The 22,107-nt window shown below is 44.9% G+C and overlaps 1 protein-coding gene across 1 annotated transcript; it reads right to left on the bottom strand.

Annotated features, from left to right (window-relative positions):
• Positions 1-7,678: 7,678 nt before the first annotated feature.
• Positions 7,679-15,895, bottom strand: UBE2V1 (ubiquitin conjugating enzyme E2 V1). The gene is made up of 4 exons (XM_010722521.3): positions 15,853-15,895; positions 13,717-13,865; positions 10,503-10,628; positions 7,679-10,126 (listed from the first exon to the last, which is right to left on the bottom strand). The coding sequence occupies exons 2-4, from the start codon at positions 13,759-13,761 to the stop codon at positions 9,980-9,982; spliced, it is 318 nt and encodes a 105-aa protein (XP_010720823.1). The 5' UTR covers positions 13,762-13,865; positions 15,853-15,895; the 3' UTR covers positions 7,679-9,979.
• Positions 15,896-22,107: the final 6,212 nt, after the last annotated feature.

Below are 22,107 nucleotides of genomic sequence, written 5' to 3'. Positions count from 1 at the left end.
AAAGGAAAGGAAAGGAAAGGAAAGGAAAGGAAAGGAAAGGGGGACTCCTATTTTGCTCCTCTTTCTCCCTGCTTGATGCAGAATGCCCCAGAACTCTCCTGCAGGCCCGCTCTGGACCAAACCTGTGCAGCATGGGGTTGTGAGGGGCCGCCAGGCTGCAGCCCACAGCTCTGAGTCCCACTGTGCCCTGAGCTCTCCAGACCCAGGCATAGGGCTTGTCAGTGCAGGACAGAGTAGATCAGATTGTTCCTTCACAGGTTGGAAGTAACCGGGCTCTGCTGCCATCAGGAAGTGCTTATCTTGGTGGGGATCAAGCGGGGACGTGGTTTCTGTAACGCTGACCCCAGCCCAGCCCTCATCCATCTCCCGTGCCCCGGTGCTCCCCTGCTAACGCTCAGTGCCACACGTTGACAGACAGGATGGCAATTAAGTCCGCACTCCACTCATTCACTTGAGCCTGTCTACATCTCAAGCAGCTACAGAGATAGGCTCTGTTTACAGAGCCTGCTGTCATTTATTATTTTTCAGGGGTGTTGCAAGGAGCAGGGAGGGGGAACATCACTATGGGAAGATAAACCTGGCAGAAGGGCAGAGACATACGGCCATACATCTGCAGCCCTGGGTGCACAAAGCTGGGCACTCATGCTCTGTGCATGGCCAGGAGCCACAGGAGTGCCCAGGGCAGCCAGCAGAAGGGACAGAGCCACGTGAGGCGGCAAGACCAAGCTGAGGTGGCAGCAGGCAGCCAACGTCTTTTTTCCTGAAAGTCAGACCCACGGTATCAGGCACAGGGTAACATTTTTCTCAGCTGGCCCTGCATTTCTGCCTTGAACTGCAGCCATGTACCTGCTTAGGATTCTGGGTGACTCGAAAGATTATTTTTCTTGGCAAACAATGACTCCATCCAAGTTGTTACACCACTGAAAATAGCTAATAACACTTTACTCAATTAAACAGTGCAAGGCTTAACAATGTAGATTGTCACTTTATCAACTTGCATTGTATTGCTACAGCAACCCAGATGGGAATTCTGCATCCATCCCCCAGCTGGGGCCACGTGTACTTGTGAAGGATGTGAGGTGCTGGGTCTACCCACTTGCAGAGCCAATGAAGCACAGTTTGCAGCACAGGCACTTCCCCTTGAAAGGGTAAGCAGAGCCTCAGGACAGAGCTTCATCCCTATCTTCAGCCCCCCCAGAGTCTCCACCCTGCCTGCTCTCTGTCATCTCCAGCTTTTTATGCTCTTCTCAAACTTAAACCTATCATATTAATAAAATTTATTTACCTGACACCCTGTCTTTTATTTGCTTAAATCACGTTATGTTTGAAAGATAAAAGCACTGCATGAAAATGGCTTGCAGTGGCACCGAGGGGAGTCTTGTCTGAAAGGCTGGTGGGGAGTCAGCATGGTGCTCCAATAGCTGCCTTGGGCTGCGTGCACAGCAGTGGCTCTGAAATCATATTTCACTGCAGCGAGAGAGAGTCTTCATCATGTTTCTTCACATTTAGGCTTGGGTCTGTTTCTCACAGCAAGATTATTAAAAACACTCACACCTGAAATGGTTTCATTGTGTCCATGCATTTGCTCTTTATTATTACAAACAAGTGTGTTGAGGGTCATTAAAAATAAATTGGAAGGAGTAAAAAAATAGTGAAAAGTACAAGGAAACTGAATGACTGAAAACACTCATCTTAGTATCCAGGGCAGAAAGCTCCCTCTTGGATCAATGCCTTAGCTTGTGACATAGAGGGAAAAAACTACTCTGCTTTCTTTTCAACCATGCCACATCCTCCTCCTGCACAGAGATGCAGGGAATGGAAACAGAGAACCAGGTCCCAGCCTGGGCCGGACGCCCTGTGCCTGCATGCACTCGCTGATGCCACAGGAATGGGATTTGTCAGGATTTTCCTTGAAGACATGGCTGGTCTCAAGTTGATCTGACAGATGTCAGAAGCCACCAGCAAGTACCTCCTGTCCCAAAGCCCTGTGGCCAGCAATGACAGACAGCCTACTAACCCCACAGCCATCCCACCTTCGGCAGACTGCACGGATGCAGTGTTGCAGAGTTTAGAAGCAGCCCCAGGGCTCAGGATTTGCTTTTCCTCCCAGCAGGAGACAAAGTTAACCTGAAAGGTAAATGGCTTGGGATGGGCTGCTTCTCACATCCCTCTGGGGGCTTCATCACATCTCCATTAATTAACATTACTAAAAGTGGTTTTGTATTTTTTTTAAAACAGAAACGAAAAAACACAGAGGCTTCTAGCCTCATTCACACCAGCTCACATCAAAACTACAGGTGCTATTCTACACAAGTGCTAAAAACCATGTCCTAGTGAAGTTAAAAGTTAGAACTGTTCCCAAAAGCATGACTCTGACCACTCCATGAGAAGACATGCATGTGAGTTACAGGGACGCCCTCCCCCATTGGGAAGGGCTGGGCTGCTGATGAGCTGGGTCTCAGCTCACTGCCAGGGCATACGAGGAACTGCATGAGTTCTGGCACATTGCACCAGTACTGCTGCCCTACCAGCTGAGCCAGTCATTTCGTTAAGACCTTGGCTCAGCATTATCTCCCAGTCATAAATCCACATCAGCTCATTCACCCCAGCAGCCCTCATTACTCCTGGAGCTGCCTCCTTGTCCCAGGCAGGCTGTCCACATCAGGCCAGGGGGTTCCCAACTCTGTGACTTCTGCAGGCACCGATGGCTCCAAAGCTGATGCTCATTCGCCCTTTGACAGGCCGTGGGACCACGGCTGAATTCTTACTGCCGCACAAGAAGAAAGATGTCCCCAGCTTGGCTGTGCTGTGGGCAGACTGACCACAGGTCCAGGAAAACAGGCACTGCTCTGCTCCAGTGAGACACAGGTGTACAAGAACTTTATGCTGATCGCTCCCTCTGGCTGTATCCCATGTCAGTGTGCTGCCTGCTGCAGCTCCATGCTGTAATGGCAGCACACAGCACAGCAGTGACAGCTGGGGACGTGTGGCCAGGGGAGCCGAGGCAGAGCACAAACACCTCCTGGACTGCAAAGGAGAAGCAGAGGAGCTGTGGGCAGACACTAACAGCACACAAAGGGCTCGTCTCAGTCATTCTGCTCCAAAACCTGGGATCTTCAGGAAGGCTGAAAGAGCACAATTCTGCCCTACAAAATTTCACTGCTTGTAAACAGAGAGAACTGATCTAAACCACAGCATGTGAACTGATTGGGTGCAGCTTCTCCCTGAGAAGATGCTTTCAAATTCTCATTTCCAAATCTTTATTATTATTATTATTATTATTATTACTATTACAAGTAGTTACACAACAGGAAGTAATCACCCCGTGAAAGTCTATCATGAGGCCACCAGACAGATGGATCCAGAGTGCGGGGCTGGCAGGGCCCATGTAAACAACACAAAACCTTGCAGGGCCACAGAGAGCAGTGTTCTACCTTTTGCATTGGTAGAACAAGGTGGGCAGCAAGAACTCAGCAGATGACTGAAGCTGGCAGTCATCACCCGGCACTCGAGGACAGACAGCTTGGCAGGGACTTGGCACCTTGCGTTTGGTGACAGCATTCTGAAAGGAAGGGAAACAAGGGCAACTGTGGCACTCGCTGCAGAAAGAATGTGGTCCAACTTGTGCCCCAGCTCCAGCCCATGGTGCTGCCCTGCTCCACGGATGTGTCCCTTCGGGCTGATGGGACCTGGGCTCGGTGCAAAATGGCAATGGGTTTGGGAGTAGTGCAGTCCAGGTCTTGGAGAATGAAGCCCTGAAACTCGATGGAAGTAACGAGGACACTAGGAGCTATTCCTTGCACGTTGACAGGAGAGCAGCATCTTCCAGAGCTCATGTTCGAATTGGTGGGTGGAATAGAGAATATTTCAGAAGAATTCCCCATTAAAAACATTTTTAAAAAATATATAATAATTAAAAACATGGCTCTAACCACTGGGTTTAGTGAAATCTTCCCTTCCTGGCAGGCCTGCGCAAGCTGCAAACAAGCTTAAACCTAGTGGACAGGGGCCCTTCAGAAGAAGGAAAGTTGAAAGCGTTTTTGTTGTACTTGTGGGGTGAGGGGAAGAGACAGGACCCAGGATTGTGTTCTGCTGGGAAGCATGACGACATCCACAGAAGGAACACTCTAAGCCTTCTGGCCTAAATTATCTGCTAACGTAAATAATCAAATTCCAGGGACCACACTGCTCTGGCGCCGCTGGACCAGGGGCGGCCCCGCGCTGCAGCAGGTGGCAGCCTGCCTGCCTGCCTGCCTGCCTGCCTGCCTGCCCTGCTCCCCGCCCTGCCCCTGATGCTCTCCAAGGAAGCCAGCATCGCTCTCGGTACTGTGGGAAGTTTTTAATGGCTCGCTCTAGGCAAGGCCTCTAAAATGTTTATGTTAATACTTACATGTTGGACAGCCACTCATTGGGTCTCAGCTGCAAAGCAGTCCAAGCAGCTGAGAAACATCTGGTTGCTAACCCCAGACAAGGCATAATCTGGTAGCCCAGGGATTTAAGAGGTCTCTTCGGAGGGAAAGAAGTTTGACAAATATCTTACTGAGATCTCTGTTCTTCCACAGTTGTTTCTCAAGTCTCAGTCACTGCCGCAGTGTCAGACACAGTCGTTCTTCATCAAGGCCCTATTTACACAGCATCCAAGCCTCAATGATTACAAAAAGATGTAATTAAGCATTACTCGCAATTTCCTGGAACACTTCTGAAGGTGTGGGACTGTGTGTGTGTTTCCCTGACAGGTGCTCCCCCTGCTCCGTGGAGAGAAAGCAGCTGTTTGTCCATTCACAACCACACTGCTCTCCCAGCATGCTCACACCGGTGCTGCCAGCCCTGCTGCCCTTGGCCCATCCAGCTCCAGCACCACTCACACTGCACGGACACGGACATGCAGGAACCTTCCGTGGGCTCCTCCACCTTGAGGCCACAAACCTCCCTTCTCTGCAGATCTGGAGACCAGGATCAGGAAAACTATGAAACACAAAAAGAGCGGAGACAAGGGAAAATGGACTCATTCTGATCAATATGGCTTAGAATATTGCTTCCTTTCTCTTTCTAGAATTCTTGGTTTTCATTTCCCTCAAAAGCAATTTCGGTTTTGGCTATTCCAAGACTGCCTTCGAAGAGCAGAGAGCTAGCGCGACAAGACAACACAAACGAATAAATGTTCAGCAACCGAGTCAGGAAGGGACTTTTAGGCAGATCATTTGACATTTATTCTCCCTTTTTACTACCCTTACACAACAAGGTCTTCTAGACATCCCAGGGCAAAGCCAGCAACAACCCAGCTTGAGAGGCAGCAAATTAGGACAGAACCCACATTTCTGAAAACCCTTTGTAGGCTTTATTGAAAAAGAGATAAGGATGAAAAAAGGTGACAAGATGTCCGACAGATATAAAATCATTAGAAACCACCTTATCTCCTTATCTTCCACCTTGTCTTCTGCTCCTTCTTTCCTGATGTTTGTTGTTGTGTGGTTTTTTTTTTTTGCTTGTTTGTTTGTTTTGTTGCAACAAACATGGGAGACATTGGGAAAACATAAAGGCATAAACACCAACAAAATGGCACTGCAAGGGGAGTGCTGGGAAGAAGATACTCAGTAGACAGTAGAGGCCACAGAAGTCTCTCTCCTAGCACGCTTGCTCTGGTTCAGCAAAGCACTTAAGCATGCACCTAATACACATTTGACTTCATGGAGCTCTTCACAAGCTTGAAAGTTAAGCAGTTTTGGCAATTTGCTACAGCAAGACCAGAGAAATTGAGAAACTGACTCTTGGTCAACAGCAAGGTTAGCTTGCTTTTGAAGAGCATCTTAGCCAAAGATTCATGCCATGTGTCAGTTTCCACTCACTTAGGAAAACTCTAAGCCACCAGAGTAGGTTCCTTACATTCAAATTAACATGTAAAAAAGATTATATACTAAGAATATCATCATTGAGCTTTCTTCAACTCCTTTCAGCTCAAGGTATAGCTTGAAGCAGACACGCTTACAGGTACATGAAGAGCTGGAACTACCTTGTTTCAGTGTAAGCCAATGCCAGCTTAAAATAAAGTAGTGAATTCACTGTGCTGTTCCTTGATGTAGGAAACACTGTCCTGAGGATGAAGCACAACCCCAAGTGCCAGTGGCCAAGTACCACAAATACAAGGTGAGCCACAAACAGCACCACAGCTCTAGGCAAGATACTGCAGAGTCTGATATTTGGAGGAGTAGAGCACATCTGAACACTCTTTACATTATCAGGAAAACTTGAAAAAGTCTCTGGCTTTACTTCCCTTTTTAAAATTGGCATAACAACTTTGCTCCTCTACATCACACCTACCACTGAGATAAAATGTTGGGGCCCATTCCTGGCCCAGCTGCGTGCTCCAGAATTAGAGGCACGGGCACATCCAGCTCTGCTCTCGCCTGCTGCCCCTCATTCCTGTCCAAACCCAGGCTAAAGCTCAGCCACTTGCTTCACACAGAGCTGCTGATGGCATCTTTTGGCTTAAAAGTTATTCCACTAACGATGATGGAAGAAACTTAACTTCTAAATCCTAAGCACTAGGTTAAAAGGTTAAAAGGACTGAAAAAGCACATTTAAGCATATGCTCCCCTTATAAATACACAAAGCTTAATTATATCAGAGCAAGAAGTAAATAAGCTGTCTTTATTAGCAACTCAAATCTCACTACACTGGTGGCATTCCCCTAATGTCGGCACAGTAAAAAAGCCGCTTTCCACAGGTTCTGAAATCAGAAATCGATTCAGGACCAACGCGACGAGCTCCCGACGCGAGCGGAGCTCCCCCGCGGCATGCGGCGCTGCGCAGCGCTATAGCTCCCCCTAGCGGCCGAGCCGGCACTGTGCACAGCCGGAGCGCTGCGGGGCCGCCCGGCGCGTTCTCTGCGGCGCTGCCCCGGGTGAGCCCCGAGGGAAGGGGGGGAGGCAGCGAGGGGCTGCTATGCACTGCCTTCCCCCCCCGAGCGGCCACCTCCAGAACAAGCCCCCAGGAGCAGCATCTATTTCGTGGCCACAGGAGTATTTATTATCGCTCACGCCTTTACTTCAAGAGACACCAGATCGGAGCGCAAGCCAAGGTCAGCGGGGACAGCTGAGCACCCTGCCGTGCATTGCCATAGGAGAAATTCACGCAGGAGGATGCAGATTCACTTCCCACCTCCATGTCCGCAGCGTGAACAAGCCCGGGGCACGTGCTGGCAGGGATGGTCGGTCTCTACCACCACGGAGCTTTGAGGTTGCACACATTTGACAGAACCACAGGACGTGGAATCAATAGCATCTGAGTCTTAGTGTGCTATTTTTCCATGCTGCTCATACTTAGCATGGAACACCAGTGCACAGAGCACCAAAGTGTTCCTGAGTGCACTTCCTACATAAGACAATAAACAGTGAACCACTTTTTTTTGTTTGTTTGTTTCTTTCTTTTAAAGCATCCCCCAGCACTGTATCACAAGGACTACGGCTAGCACAGATCCCAGCGAAGCGTGGCTCAGGTCACAGCAGAACACACCAACCTGTGCAACTTGCAACACAAATCTCAGTTTCGGAGTTTTCAAACCAGTACTTGCATTGTGAAGGCAGGGGAAGCACCAACCACACGCTCCTGAGCAGCACACGGGCATTCTCACAGCAGCTCAGTAAAATAGAGCCATTCAAGAACCACTCTGCAAAGACCATTTTGCCGGTTCCCATTTAACACCTTCAGATACAGAGCAACTTCAAAAACACACAATGCTGACACAGTATTAGTCTCTCTGTCTTCACAGGTGCCCTCTGAGCTACGAGCAGCAAAGACCAGAGGACAGCGCAAGTTTTGCACGTACAGCTCATTCCCTTTTCTGTCCCCACACCCAGAACTCCGCATTTCATCGCAGTACTGAAGTGAATGCGCAACTGAGACCTCCCGGCAATCTTCGCTAGCAGAGACTCTTTGCATCCAAAAAAGCCCAAATTGTGCAGCTCCACCTTTATCCAGATTTACAGAGGTCTGTTTTTCACAGTTCACCACTTGAGAATCAGGTAAAATTTCAGGCTGTGAAGTTCTTCATTAACGTGACAATGCAACCACAGGTGGATTTGATTTCCTCGGGATTAGGGCACAAAAGGTCACTGCAGTACCGGCTCCTCAGGCTCCTCAGCACCACTGGCATTGCCTCTGACAACTCTACGCAGGTCTGTCTGAGGGCTAAATTAAAACTAAAGCTTCTCCTTGGCACAGCAGCAGCAGCAGCTGGATAAAGACAATTGCCTTTCACCGCCTGTTTTCATGCTGTTAACTAAGTGTGATCTGTAGGAAGATACTTCCGACAAATCAAAAGTTCCATAGGGGATCGAAATCTAAACATAAATACAATTAAAGCCTTCTAATATTAATGCACACTTTTTATTATATTAAAATCAGGCAATGGTCTGATACAATAAAAAGGCTGCTTATGGAATACTGTTATGTTAAATCTTAATTACAGAGGATGTTAAATCCTTACAACTAATATTTTCCTCAAAAGAGTTAATGGAAACATCGTTGTTCATGGACTTGATAGCTGCTGCTTTAAAATGTATTTTTCTTTTTTTCTTTTTCTTTTTTTTTCTTTTTTTTTTACACAAACACTTGATCTTTTCATAAAATTTCAGACACACTAGGTTGGTTGCATGTAAGCTTGCATCCACATTGCAGTTAGTGGTCCAAAAGAGTAAAACAGAAAAGGCAGCGATTTGCCAGGATGCAAAGCCAATACCAGTCCTTACTCTGCTGTATGCACCACTTCCCCAGATCTTCACTGAGGGGTTTTCTCTTCCAAGACTCAGAGAATCCTAATGGAATCTATGCTGACTCGATTAGTCTGTCAGACTTTTAGAAGGGCCAACCTGGGTGCTGCACTCAGTTAATCAACGTTCCTGGGTCATTCCAAAGCACCAACAATACAGCTACTGGAATTGGAGTGTGTGTTTTGAACCTATGTGCAGACCTGGCAGCAGCAGATTTTGGCCATCCTGGTAAATTACTGCTCTTTTCACCATGTCAAAAGCCTATCTAACAACATCAGCCGCAGCCAGCTTGGTTGTGTGGCAGCAATGCCAGAGGAACGGGGAAAATCCACATTTGCGAGCAGAACAGATACTCTTGATTCCCAGGCTGGTGAAGACTAAATTTGTTGCAAAACTAAAACAATAAGCAGAAGGGAATATGTCAAGTTATTGCCCCAGTGCTTACCCCTGCCATCCAGGGGTGAGAAGAGACACAGAGAGGGGCAAAAAGAAAGCAGCATCCCCACTAAAAAGAGGGGAAGAGGGAAGAGATTAAAAGAAGCCCGAATCCCTCATCCAATGCTCATGTTACTGGTGAGGGAGATCAGGAAGAGAAATACAATCTATGCCTTGGCCAGAGGAAAGCTTGCCCCAGATTACCAGGGCATTAAAAAAATATAAAACCAAAAATGACCACAGTCACATTCAGCCTTTACTAGAAATAGCACAAAGGGAGGGATGATGGAGGTTAGCACACATCCCCATTAGTAGTCCATTAAGCCCAGTGTCGTACTGGAAACAAAAACCTTTGTGTCTATTCTAATAAACAGCCCTGAGCTTCAACACTATTGCAAAAGACAGAAAAAGTAAATAAACAACAAAACAACCCAGGCCAGACACACAGCAAGGTGATTGTGGGATGTATGCTTCACAGTTAAGTTAGATGTGCCACACTGGTCTTGACAGTAATCAATTTAAATCGACTTTTCCTGATACCAGAAGTTCAGCTATGTGGACAGTGGTTACACGACAGGATTATTTGTTATAGCACAACTTATATTTCAAATGAAAAAAAATTAGTATCATTTACAGTATCTCAAGAAAAATCTTCTTTGAATGGGAACTTCCTTTCCAGTATTTTGAGGTCTACAAGATGCATCTAGAAAATTTACTACTGTGGAAAATGAAGACAGCTTAAATTGAATAAAGGGGCATGATTATTTTTTTTTTAATTAATTGCTGTAACATTGTCCTTCAGGTGGCTGAGGAAGTTTCATATTTTCTTTAGACATCATTAGACGCCGAAGCTCTTGCAGAACAACTTTGATACTAAAAGAATTCTGCCATTTTGCTAGGACTGATATGGCTCTGGGGTCCACCTAGAACAGACAAAAACACCATTCCTGTCACAACCAGTACTATCAATACAGATAACTCCCACCCTCCAGCCAAAGATCTTTTAAGAAGTCTAAGTGGAAGAAAACAAAGAATGCAAAAGCAAGCAAAAAAAAAAATCAATTATGAAAGCATAATTGATCCATGCATATCTATTTGCAAGCTGCAAATGTACAGGAAAAGTACATTTTGATTCCAGTATTCTCTCGGTTTGTACAGTTCCCTTCTATTCCCCTCTTTCCTTCTACTCTAAGAAATGGCACAAGCAAACAAAAAGTATTAAAGCAAATTGCAAATATAAAGCATTCATTTGAAGCTGCACAGGAAAGTCATGTAAAATGATAAAAAACAAAAACTTACCACTCCATTAGAACTATTTACTCCATTCATATTAATTTTTGTTACAAATCTTACAAATGGAGGTGCTTCTGGATACTTAGGCCCACATTCTATTTTAAGGCTGTATATTCTGTTTTCATAAATTGTCTGGGGGAAAAAAAGCAGGGAGGGAGAACAATTATATCAGGCAGTTCAACAATCACTTGGTTAAAACAGTGGTTATTTCAGGGACCCAGACCACTAAACAGAAGGGCCGTTATTGCATTTTATGCTGGCTCCCTCTGTTTTGGGTTCATTTTACCATATTTGGAGCACTAAATGCTGCTCTTCTGCATATTAAATTCTACTGTTTTTTTAAGCACACATTGAATTTTCACATAAAGAATGAAGCTGGCATTGCTTCCTGTTCACTACCTGAAATGATTTTTCTTATCATCATATAGTTTAGATATCTACTTTTCAACCAATCTTTATAAATCAGTTCTGTTTTTATTAATTCTCTAATCACAAACATGAACTTGAAATCAAAACTATGGCTTTAGTGTAAAGAGCTATCTGAAGTTGGCCAGTCCTAAAGCTGCACTTAAATACTTTCTTTAGTCAATGGCTAACCCAATGCATGAGCTCCCTGAAAGATGAATGCTCCAAAATCTAGTATATTTCAAAGTACACAGATTGTACCAAAAGTAATGCCTCCTATTTATTTTCATGGAATCTACAACAGATACATAAAGCACAGTAACATTATTTGATAGAGCAAATTCTCAGCTATAAAACATTGTTTTTCAACACAGTTCCCACCATTAGCTGATTCGTGGAGATGAGCTGATCAAGGTACTCTTCACTTTGTTGTATGACAGCTGTGCAAGGCCATCTGGAACATGGCTTATCCTTCACGTTGCTGTTGACAATGCTGAAAGGCACCACCATGACTGTGCCAGCACCCACTGGTTGATCTCCATATATGTTCAGCAATCATCAATGAATGTCAATGGGAGCCATTTTTTCCAAATAAGGGAATTCAGTTTCCTCCCTTTGCTCCATAAGCACTTCCATGTCAGACACCACTCTGTCAGACCGCTCCTCTGCTGCCAGCTGTCACACAGCAACAAAATGTAACGGGACATTGGTGGGAAGGCTCAGCCCCTACTGCCACACCACCAACATCCGCCTCTGACATCACAAAATAGGAGGCATTACTTTCGGAGCAGACCTGTACATCCCGATCCCAAATAGCATCAACATTGTCCCGGAGTCTGTTCCAGTCTCCTGACAGAACCAAGTAAACCTCTGTGCACAGAGCGATTAACACACCAAAGTCTGCAGGTTTTTATGGTCCTTGCAGGTAACCACATCACATTAAGACTAGTGAACAGGAAGTCTTCACCATGCACAGTATAAAATAGGTGCAGACAAAGTCAGAATTCTGACAGCACCACTGTTATTGAATAGTTTGTACAAGCAAGAGGAATGACTGGTTGCAAAACCATCTGCACCGAGCCTGGGAAGGAGCAGTATGCTTCCATGTATGGTAGCAGGGACACTCCAGAGCAGCAGCATGGGCCCAGCTCAGCACAAAAGTTCTTTTTTCCAGGATGCCCAGCGTCAGATTCCTCCACCTGCCACAAGCACGATTGTTTTCTACTCAGAAGAAAACAGGATTTTTTGATTTTTTTCCAAAGCCAGTATTTCTCACCCCCTATTAAAAAAAATGATAATAACAGGACTGAGTATGAACAGACCTAAAAGCAGAGGAACCTCCTCACAAATAAGAATGTCTGAAAGTTCCCAGAATCTCCCTTACTGCAGCCTGTGGTTTTCAAACAATTACCTCAACTCAAGAATGGTAAAAAAAAAAATAATAATAATCTGTATTCATAAGTGTGTCAGAAAGACAAAAGAGGCACAGCTGAATAATTCTTTTGTGATAGTTCTCTAGCCTTGGTTAGCAGTATGACGTGAGCTACAGATTTCTATCATTGCTGACAAGTCAACATATGCCTATTAGCACATATCAGTTTTTATTTGAATTTCTAAATTAGATTTCAAGGTTGTTCAAATTTTGCATAGCATGTAGGTGCACAGTGAGCCTTCCTCACAATCCTAACGTAGGCTCATTAAAGCTCTCTCAGTGTTCTGAAATCAAATGTCATTCTGAGAAACAATTTGGGCATATCATAAACAAATGAAATGATCATGGATGGGTGGATGTTAGAAATGGCAAAAAGAGAAGAACGATTCTGGATGAGATAGAAAATACTGCATGTGTAAAGTGTTATTAATTCCTGTACATCATCATCTTGAGTCAGAAACTGACAAAATGGAAACACACCAGGTGATAGCATGATTGAAGGATTGTAAAGGTTTCCATATTGATAGCACTGGAATTTTTGAGAAGTGATACTGAAGCCAGACACAGAGGATAACACAAACTACTGCAGGAAGGAGAATTACCTACCTGCACTTCATGGCAGGGATAACAAGGAAACCGAACAGAAATACACAGCAAAACTGGGGGACACAGACACCTTCTGTTTTTAGAATACATGCATACATATAATGCACAATCAAGCCCTAATATCTACTGCAGCACAGACCCTCAGCTGAGTAAGGTTTTGGGAGGGAAAGGAGACAGAGAATACACATCAGTGCTATCAAAAAGATTATGACTGCATTACAAGAAGCTACTTTGGGAGAGAACATTCAAAAAAGTAACTGAATTCATTAAAATTCTAGTTTCCTGAGTTAGCTGAAACTGTAAAGGAGCATGTCAGTATTTCTGCAATCAAAACAAACCCACAAACTCAAGAGGATGCAGCAGAAAGAAAACCAGCAGCACTGACAAGTCATCCACATTTTACCTCGGTTAGCTCCATACGTAATCTCACTAGCTGAAGGATTTTAAACCTTACTGTATTCAAGAGCAGAGGATACTAGAATCCTGGAATCTCAAAAGTTAGGCCTTAATGAATCTGTAAATACAAAGCAGACTTGTGACAGAACTAACCAGAGGTGGGTACTAAAAGTATTCCAGATCATAAGCAAAAAGACAGAGAGATACATGAAACCTGTTTGTATACGTAAGTTGACCTTTCAACGTAAGTCACTTACTGAAGAGTTCTGCCACTCATTTGTGTTTTGTTTGTTTCTTATTTCAGCGCTTAGATTAAGAGAAGGAAAAGAGGAAGAAAAAAAGAAGTAACACTGATATTTTAATATTCAAGTGGATGCTTACTCTTGGAGGCCCAATAATCATTCCTGTCCATCTTGTGAGTGTCATATCTTCATCGTCCTCAAGGCCCCAGCTAACTGTTCCATCGCCTACTCCTTTTTGACCTTCTTCAAGTTCTTCCAACAGACGAAAATTACGAGGAACTTTTACTCCTAAAAAACAATCACAACAATATTTTAAATAAAAACTTAAAAATACCACCGTTTCTCAACAGTGTACAGAAAGCCCTGTATTTAGCATGGAGTTTTCCAGTGATACCAAACATGCCGAAAGTCTGACAGGCCAGATGTTAGGGCAGGCAGCAAAACAAAAGGAAACCTCTCCATCCACTCAGAGACACAAACAGTATTACGGAGCTCTATTAGCAGTTGTTTAAATGATCTATAGCATGAAAATGTACGAGATCATACAAAATGAGAAGAGTCAAGTCCCTCATGGTGCCAAGCTCTCACAGCTTTAAAAAATATCACTACAATCAACTAGAACACTTTCACAATGTTAATAGGTTAGCTGGAAGTTCAGTGGGCTTTGTCAGTAGCTGTGCTGTCCTTAGTGCCTCTGATCCCTTATCACCACAGAATTTCAGCACTTCTGAACTGCTAGCACACTGTTCCTTAAAACATACACAGTAAAACAGAGAAACTTTCTTATCCCCACTACATTAATAAAAAACAATGGCACAAGGGCTCACTGAGACACTCGCGGTCACAATGCTGCATTTGTGGTGAAGGTCCTTGATCCCTTCATTATTTGTTCTTCCTCGGGATGCTCATACCTCAGTCACCACAAGCAGATGCATACTCCAGGCCACTGCTTCTACCTCAGACACCCAGGCGGAGCACACGTCTTTCCAGTGGAAACAAAATTATTGCCAGGATACATTTGATGGACTTATTTTCACCTGGCATACAAAAAGTTTGGGATTTGGATTATTTTTTCACCTCAATAATCCAAAATGAACTATGCACCAAAGCTTAATAGTGGAAAATCCTAACGAATGCTCTTCATCCTCACTGATGCAGCACGGCAGCAAAAGAATAAGCAACCTGCCTTGAAGCATCCGAAGTGGACCCAGTGGACCTCTTCTAAGACGTCATCTCATCCAGCATTCACAGCACGTTGCACGCAAAGGACATCAGAAAGAAAGCAAGACAGAGCTCTGAGAACCATCTCCAGAGCTCCCTGAAAACATGGGCAGCCACTGGCAGAGGGCCTAAGGCTTTGTAAAATGTAGTGGCTTTTAAAGTCTGGTGGCTCTGGTGTTCTAAAAATCCCTTCAAAATATATTAATGACCTACACAAATTAAACATCAAAGTCACTCTTGCTCCAGAATTACAGTTGCCACAATTTCATTCACTACAAAAAAAGCAAATTACTGAAGGAATCAGTTTGTTGGCCAGTTCGGTACCACATCTCCAATAATCAAGTTCCAGAATATCTTGGGTAAATGAGATTTAGTGACACAGCTGTAGTGAGGACACAGAGAGGAGCCCAGGTACCCACCAGTCCCACCAGAGCAGCACCAATGCAGGAGGAGCTGCAAGGCACAGTGCAGTGCAGCTCCACACTAGATCATGCTGTGACCGTGACTGCTGAGCAATACAAACCTTTGGCTGTGAAAGAAAATGAATCAGTGCGGCTGTGAGGCCATCACCATGAGGCTGATCCCAAACCCTGAGCAGGAACAGGACCTCTTTGAGATAGCTGCCCTCTCCCTAACACAAAAGCTCCAAATTATGATGCAGCCTGTGAGCCTTCAGCATGGAAAGGTCCAAGTGTGCTCCTCACAACTGGGCTAGGCAGTTCAGGCATCCCATCCTAATTGGAATCCATGGGGACAGATGCCATCACCACCTGCACATGCTACTGCTCTACAGGACCTTCACTGAGCACATCATGCCACCAAACCACATTTCCCTGGGCAACACCACTGTGATGCCCACCAAATGTGATTTGAGTCTCTCTCTGTCAGTGCTCGCTAATACCGTCTCATATTCACCAGAGGTGTGAAGGAAACTCGCTGAAGCTGAGTGAGACCAAAATCACAATCAAGAAGGAATCAGTACCATGGTGACAGCACTTTAAGGAAAGCAGACGCAGTCCATACATCAAAGAAGAAAACCACAAATATTGCCTACCTGCCCCTTCTCTAAGCACCAAGCACACTGCTCAATGAAAGAGACAGGAATCCTGCATGAAAAAAATTAGGTGCTCGTGTAATTAAAAATTCCATTATCCATAATCAGACCAATAGGCAGCTTTACTGCTAAGCACAGCTAGGTCTGGTTTTGCAATGTTACAGGGAGAAAGAGCAGCTTGACCTCAGGGCTCCCCCAGGGCACGACTGCTCAGATGCAGCACACGTCTGATTCTGCCTGAACCACAGCCACCCAATGCAAACAGCATTTCTGAGGTCCCTGACAGGTCCAAGGTTTGCAGAGCGCTCACTGCTTGCACCTCATGCTGGCTCCTATTAGATGGAAAAAGTGAACAGAAATGGTTATTAGTTCCACAGCAACTGCTTTCCAGTAAGCACTGCAGGAACATTAGCTTATTTCCAAATGAATTGTCCTTATGTAAGGCAGAGGAACAGATCAGATGCAGGCTGCTGGTCAGCCCAGGAGGACACACAGAGCTGAAGGCAATGGCCTGGGCCACGCAGAGACAGCTGCCGCATCCTGCTGATTACGACACCTGGGCCGGACTGTAACTGCTGGCTGTATGCAAACATACCATTGTGCTTTTGTCCAGCAGAATTCCTGGAAAGCGATCTGAATTGTTCCATGCACCCACACTATCAGGCAGAGCAGGCTGTGCCAGGGGATGCCCTGATCCACCCCATCATCTCCCACAGTGCTCACAGTGCAGCAGTGGAGATCTCCCAGGCAGTTCCCAAACCAACCTGTTTTTCTGAAAGCCCTTTGTGTAACACAAAAGAAACTCAGTAAAGCCACAGGTACTTAAAAATTAATAAAAAATACTCCCCGCTATGCATTTTTATAGAGCCTTCACTGTGGCTCAAGTAGACTCCCATACAGTGGGAGCATTTATGGCATAAACGCACAATTCCACACAGGTAATGGCTCTACTCGCAGCTTGCCTGATCTTGCAGAAATGCTCCCAGAAACACAACTGAAGAAGCATTACAGAGCAAAAACAGGTATTTACTTCCATTCACAAGAACAAACCTATGAAAGCTGAGCCGCATAACTGCACCAGTAAGGTAAACTCTCAAAACCACACAGGTTTGTACAGTCTCTAAGAAGTTCATTTTTAGTAAATTTGCATACAGGAAGCCTCAAATCCAGACATTAATTCTTTAACTAGTTCATGAAATGTTTTTACGGGAAATTTGAGAATAACACTGAATCACAGGTGAAGTTTTGCAGAAAGTCAAGACGTGAATTTTACTGAACTTAAAGTTGCAGTTAAGGAGCTGCTAGTTTTAGGCGATATCTCTCCAGCCTTCAAATAGAATTAGGAGCTCCAAAACTTCCAGTGCCGCTGCATGGATGGGCACCAATGAGCGTTTGGCACCAAGGCTGTTTGCTGGACCACGGGCTGGGCCAGCTCAGTCACACTGGGACCAGGAGCCCGTGGCCATCAGAACCCACTGCAGTTCTGCACTAAAGAAACAGTTATTCCTGGACACCAGTCAAACGCAGCTTGGGTTTCTAATGCCCTTAAAGCACTGGGAGATTTGCCTTCAGCACCACTTCAGATGCAGTTACACAAATTCATGCATCTACAATTATTTTTAAAACGTTCTTAAGAGTCTGAGGTTTTCTCAAATTTACATTCTTGTGAAGTACACAGTATGTCTTTAACAAGTTAAAAATAACATCTGCTGACAGACTGCTTTTTAATATTTTAATTTTCCCAGCTATAGACAGGAAGCAATTCTGAATTCAGAGACTGTATCACAGTGCAAATAGCGCAGTGAGAGCAGTGAAATGAAGTGGGCAATGCTTCTGAGAGTGGATGCTCCTCCTGAATGTTCCTCCTCAGCACGAGCAGAATGAAATAAAGGCCTCACAGAAATGTCAGTGAATCTCTCTTTCCTTTCTACAATGAAATCTTAAGAATTAAAGCACAAATATTTCATAGAAAACAGCTTAACAAAGCACACTGAAAATGCTCCTCACTAGTGTTGTGGTTTAAACCAGCAGGCAGCTAAGCACCAGACAGTTTTACAATCACCTCCTCCCAACCCAGTGGGATGGGGGGTAAAATTAGGAGAAAATGCAGTAGAACTTGTGGGTTGAGATAAAACTATTTACTGAGAAAAAGACAGTATTTATGACAGATACATACATTTGTACATAACAGGTGATGCACACAAGCAATTGCTCACGACTCCTCCACTGATGCCCTGCTAGCCCCCCAGGCAGCAGAAGAGAGGGCGACGAACTCCCACTGCCTTCTAAACTCCTTCTGCTTGATGTTGTATGATACGGAATATCCCTTTGGCAGGTATAAGTCAGCTGTCCCAAATCTCCCAGCTCCTTGGGGTCTTGGCTCTGTACAGCACTGCTTAGCAGCAACTATCAACATCGCTATGCTATCAACATTTTTTTTCTCCTAGAACTAAAATGTGGCACCATACCTGACATTCTGAAGGGAACAATTCTATCCCAGCTGAAACTAAGACAACTTGCCAGGGGCTCTTAAAAGAATTGCTGCAGGTTTCTTTACACACTCATGGATAATAGGAAACCCCAAATTCTACCCTTTCAAAGCAATTTTAATTTTCTGTACCAGTTCCTCACCTGCATTATTTCAAGGGAACTGAAATCCATTAGCTTTAACTGCCTTTGTCGCTCACATACATTAAAATTCTTTTTGCTGTTTACTTTTGTGCATTTGCTATTCGGTCTTTAATACACTTCTTCCTATGTAATCCTCACCTCTCTGCAGACTGCAGCTATCTGGAAATTTGACAGCTTATCCTTACAGTACTGCAAGTGTAAAAAATAAATAAATCGTTCCTTGTCAAAAAGGTATATAGCTTTTGAAGTGATGTAATATTTAAAACAGCAAAGGGCTTTCAGCAATTGCCACAGAAACTTTCAGGATGCAGAAACCTTTGATTTCCTGAATATTCTTTACAGACACTTCCTCCTCCACACTGCAGACAGGTACTGAAATAGCTTGCGAATTCAGAATAACTTCTTGAGCACCTGAAGTAATTCAGTGTATTCAGTTGCGCAGAAGCTAGAGCCTGGCTATGTCCTTCACTGCTGGAAGCATGTTACTTAAAGAGAGGGCTTCAGAACGCCTGAGGTAGGCAGGTGTTGGCACAGGGCTGAAACCCAACAGCCTGCCAGCAGCAGGAGGGTGGGACACATTCCATCATTTGTATCAGAGCTGAAAAGCAAAAGGTTACCAGCTCAGTTAGTGCTCTAGAGAAGTCATCCTGAAGTCATCCCACAGCTGGGAACACTGTCCGAGCACCCTGCCCTGCTGACACCTCAGCACACCTCATTGGACTCATCAGCTACATGGTTAAAGAATTATTTTATTTTAATATCCTAATGAATTATTTTAAGAATTCAGCTAGAATGTCATTCTTCCAATACATTATATAACCATACCATTACATACAAAAGATTCAGCTGTCTTATTGTAAGATTCCTGAACTATTTACAATTATTTCCCACTCTATCCTTGCGTGACACAAATAAGCTCTGCCACCAACTTCTTCAGCAACTGCTACTTCAAGTACTCTTATATTCCATCTTATTTAAGAATGCACAGTTTACCTTTCCAGTTTCTTCTTCGTTTCTTTCTCCTTCCCAGGGGTATTTTACTGACAGACTTACAAGGCACTTGGTGGCTGGCAATATTTATTGGGATAACACTGAGCACTGTGTGCAGTACACATGCAAAGGCTCCCATACCCTTCAGTAAACAGTCTCTTCTGCATTCTAATGGCTGTTCTTCTTTTCACCAGCAGGGATTTTATGGTTCTCCAACAATTACAAAGAGAAGTTTCTCATACACCGTACTTTTCTTTCTCAGCAATATTAACCACACAGATTGCCACCATTCACTGAGTGATCTGTCCTATTCTGCTGAGGTTCTCCACATTCCTTTGACCTTGAGTAACTTATATCTGGGCAAATCGTGTTACCACTCTGTTCCTGGGGGCTCTTGGTAAACACAGTGTCTACCACAGCCCTGCAACAGACCTATATGAGAACAGTGAGTTAAATGAGGTCATTACACTTTTTGTCATGACAGAAGTTAGAAAAACAGGATTTCATAGGCCAACATGGCCAGGTTCTGACCCCTTATAATAACCATCTTTCCACTAGAGGATGGCTACACTGGAGCAGCAAGCTGTGGCAGAACACTCAGAGGTACCCACCTGCAGCAGCTCTAGGGGCTCGGCTGCACCGTGCCCATTCCCTGAGCCAGTGGAGCCAACCTGTGCAGCATGCAGCCTGAGAGCCAGGCAAGCACTTACTGCTTGGGTGCTGTGGTCTACTGTGAAACCTTATTAGGATGACTAAAGCCAACTCTTTATTCATATATTAACTGTGAGGAAAAGAGAAAGGAGAAAAATTATCATCTGCAATGCAGAACTCTGTATAAACGATACTGGTGAGCCTAACTTCTTCACATTTTCCCCTCTTTTAATTATTCTTACTGGCTTATTAAATAAAAAGACAAGGCTTACTTGTCTAATTCCCAGGATGGGCCCTGACTTTTTTTCTTTGAATCTGTAGTGCTGTAATCTGTCATTCCTTCCTCTGGGCCAGTAGCTGCTTTCAAAGAATGACTGAATACTTTTCATCCACAACCTCTTCTTAAGCTCTTTCACTGAACTATAAACTTATGATATCAAACACCTCAAGTACTTTGTAAGTAAATATGAATGCATTTAAATGCCACGAAACAAGTGTTAGTAAAACCTGTTCTACAAATGAGTGAAGACATTGTGATGCCTGCATGCAGCCCCACAGTGAATCAGGCACAGTGCAGAAAAAGAAGGTGTCACTTTCTGGCTCTGTGTTACCAATGCCCTCAGCATATTGGTGAGGAGGAACCATGACCTGCATTGTAGAGCCACTACTGCTGTCAGGAACTGGATACTACATTGCTCTCTTTTTCAGAAAGGACAATCTCCACCCATACTTAACGGGTATACCCAGACAAAGCAGGTCGGTGGTAGGTATGGCAGTCTGGGATTCACAACTGGACAAAGCTCCCAGATCCACATTAGGGCAAGCCATGGATCTGTATGCAAAAGTTCCTCAGTCCCAGCCATGGGGCTTACTGCAGAAGTTCACTGTTTCAGCAACACATTTTTTTTGACACATACTGTTTTGCGGTATTTCCTCTTGCCAGCAGCACTTCAGCAAACAGGACCTCAAGAGCAGCTATGCGCAGTGCTTGTCTGATGCTTATGTTTGAGAGGCAAGGAGCTGAGCGCCTGCTTGCCATCTCTCTGGCTCTGTACTGCTTCCAACACTGAAGGCCAGGGAAAGTTCAGGAGGATGTGAGGTAACACAGGAATCCGAAGACACAGTGCAGCTGATGGACAGTGGCTACCAACATACAGCTCATCCCAAAAGCACGGAGGAACTGTGCAGGGCTGGCTCCAGACTCAACTGCTGGAGTTTGGATCTCCATCTCCCCTCCCCCATGACCACCCAGGCAATAACTCATGAAGCTGCACTGGCTTAAAAGCAACAATCACTGGCCTTGCTTTTCCAGACACATACGAAGTGGAAAGTCAGCAGACTGATAGGATTATAGGAGCGGAGAAGTGAGATACTATGGTAGTGGAAATGTGTACCGTCCATGGGCTTTAACCAGGTGCTCCACACCTCACAGCCACCTGCTTCTAAGCACAGAACCATGGTCGCTAGGAATTAACTGCACTGTGATATTTATTCTTGAAGGCTGGAAAGCCACCAGCTGACACCTATCTGTAAGGAAAGTACCTCTAGATATTTCTGCTGTACCTCATGGTGCAGCCATTGGACGATTCTACATTTATCATCAGAGGATGCAATCTGAGCGTGGTGCTGCTAGGGCACGCTGGGCACTGTTTACGAGAGCAGGTGGGTGAGATTGGCAAACAGGAATGAAACTGCATTATTCGGTCTGCAGAGGTTGGCCAGAAAGGATCAGCAAGAAAAGAAACATCGAGGTCCGGTTACTGCCATTTAGTTTGATGCGTAAGTGATAACCACGGGCCGTTTAACCATTCACAGCAGGTGCAGAACGAGGCAGGAAATCAGCATTCAACTTCCTGAGCCCTTTGGAAGCGGCACCCTTGGGCCTAGACCCCCAGCAGCTGCCGCCCACCCCGAGACCGCCGCGTTCCGCCCGCACCCGGAGCTGGGACTCACTGCGGGCCGGGGGCGGCCGGGAGCGGCTTC

The sequence above is a fragment of the Meleagris gallopavo genome, chromosome 22 (assembly GCF_000146605.3).
Source record: "Meleagris gallopavo isolate NT-WF06-2002-E0010 breed Aviagen turkey brand Nicholas breeding stock chromosome 22, Turkey_5.1, whole genome shotgun sequence".
Classification (NCBI taxonomy): domain Eukaryota; kingdom Metazoa; phylum Chordata; class Aves; order Galliformes; family Phasianidae; genus Meleagris; species Meleagris gallopavo.
Note: the sequence above shows the minus strand (reverse complement) of the source record. Positions and strands in the feature narration are given on the sequence as shown.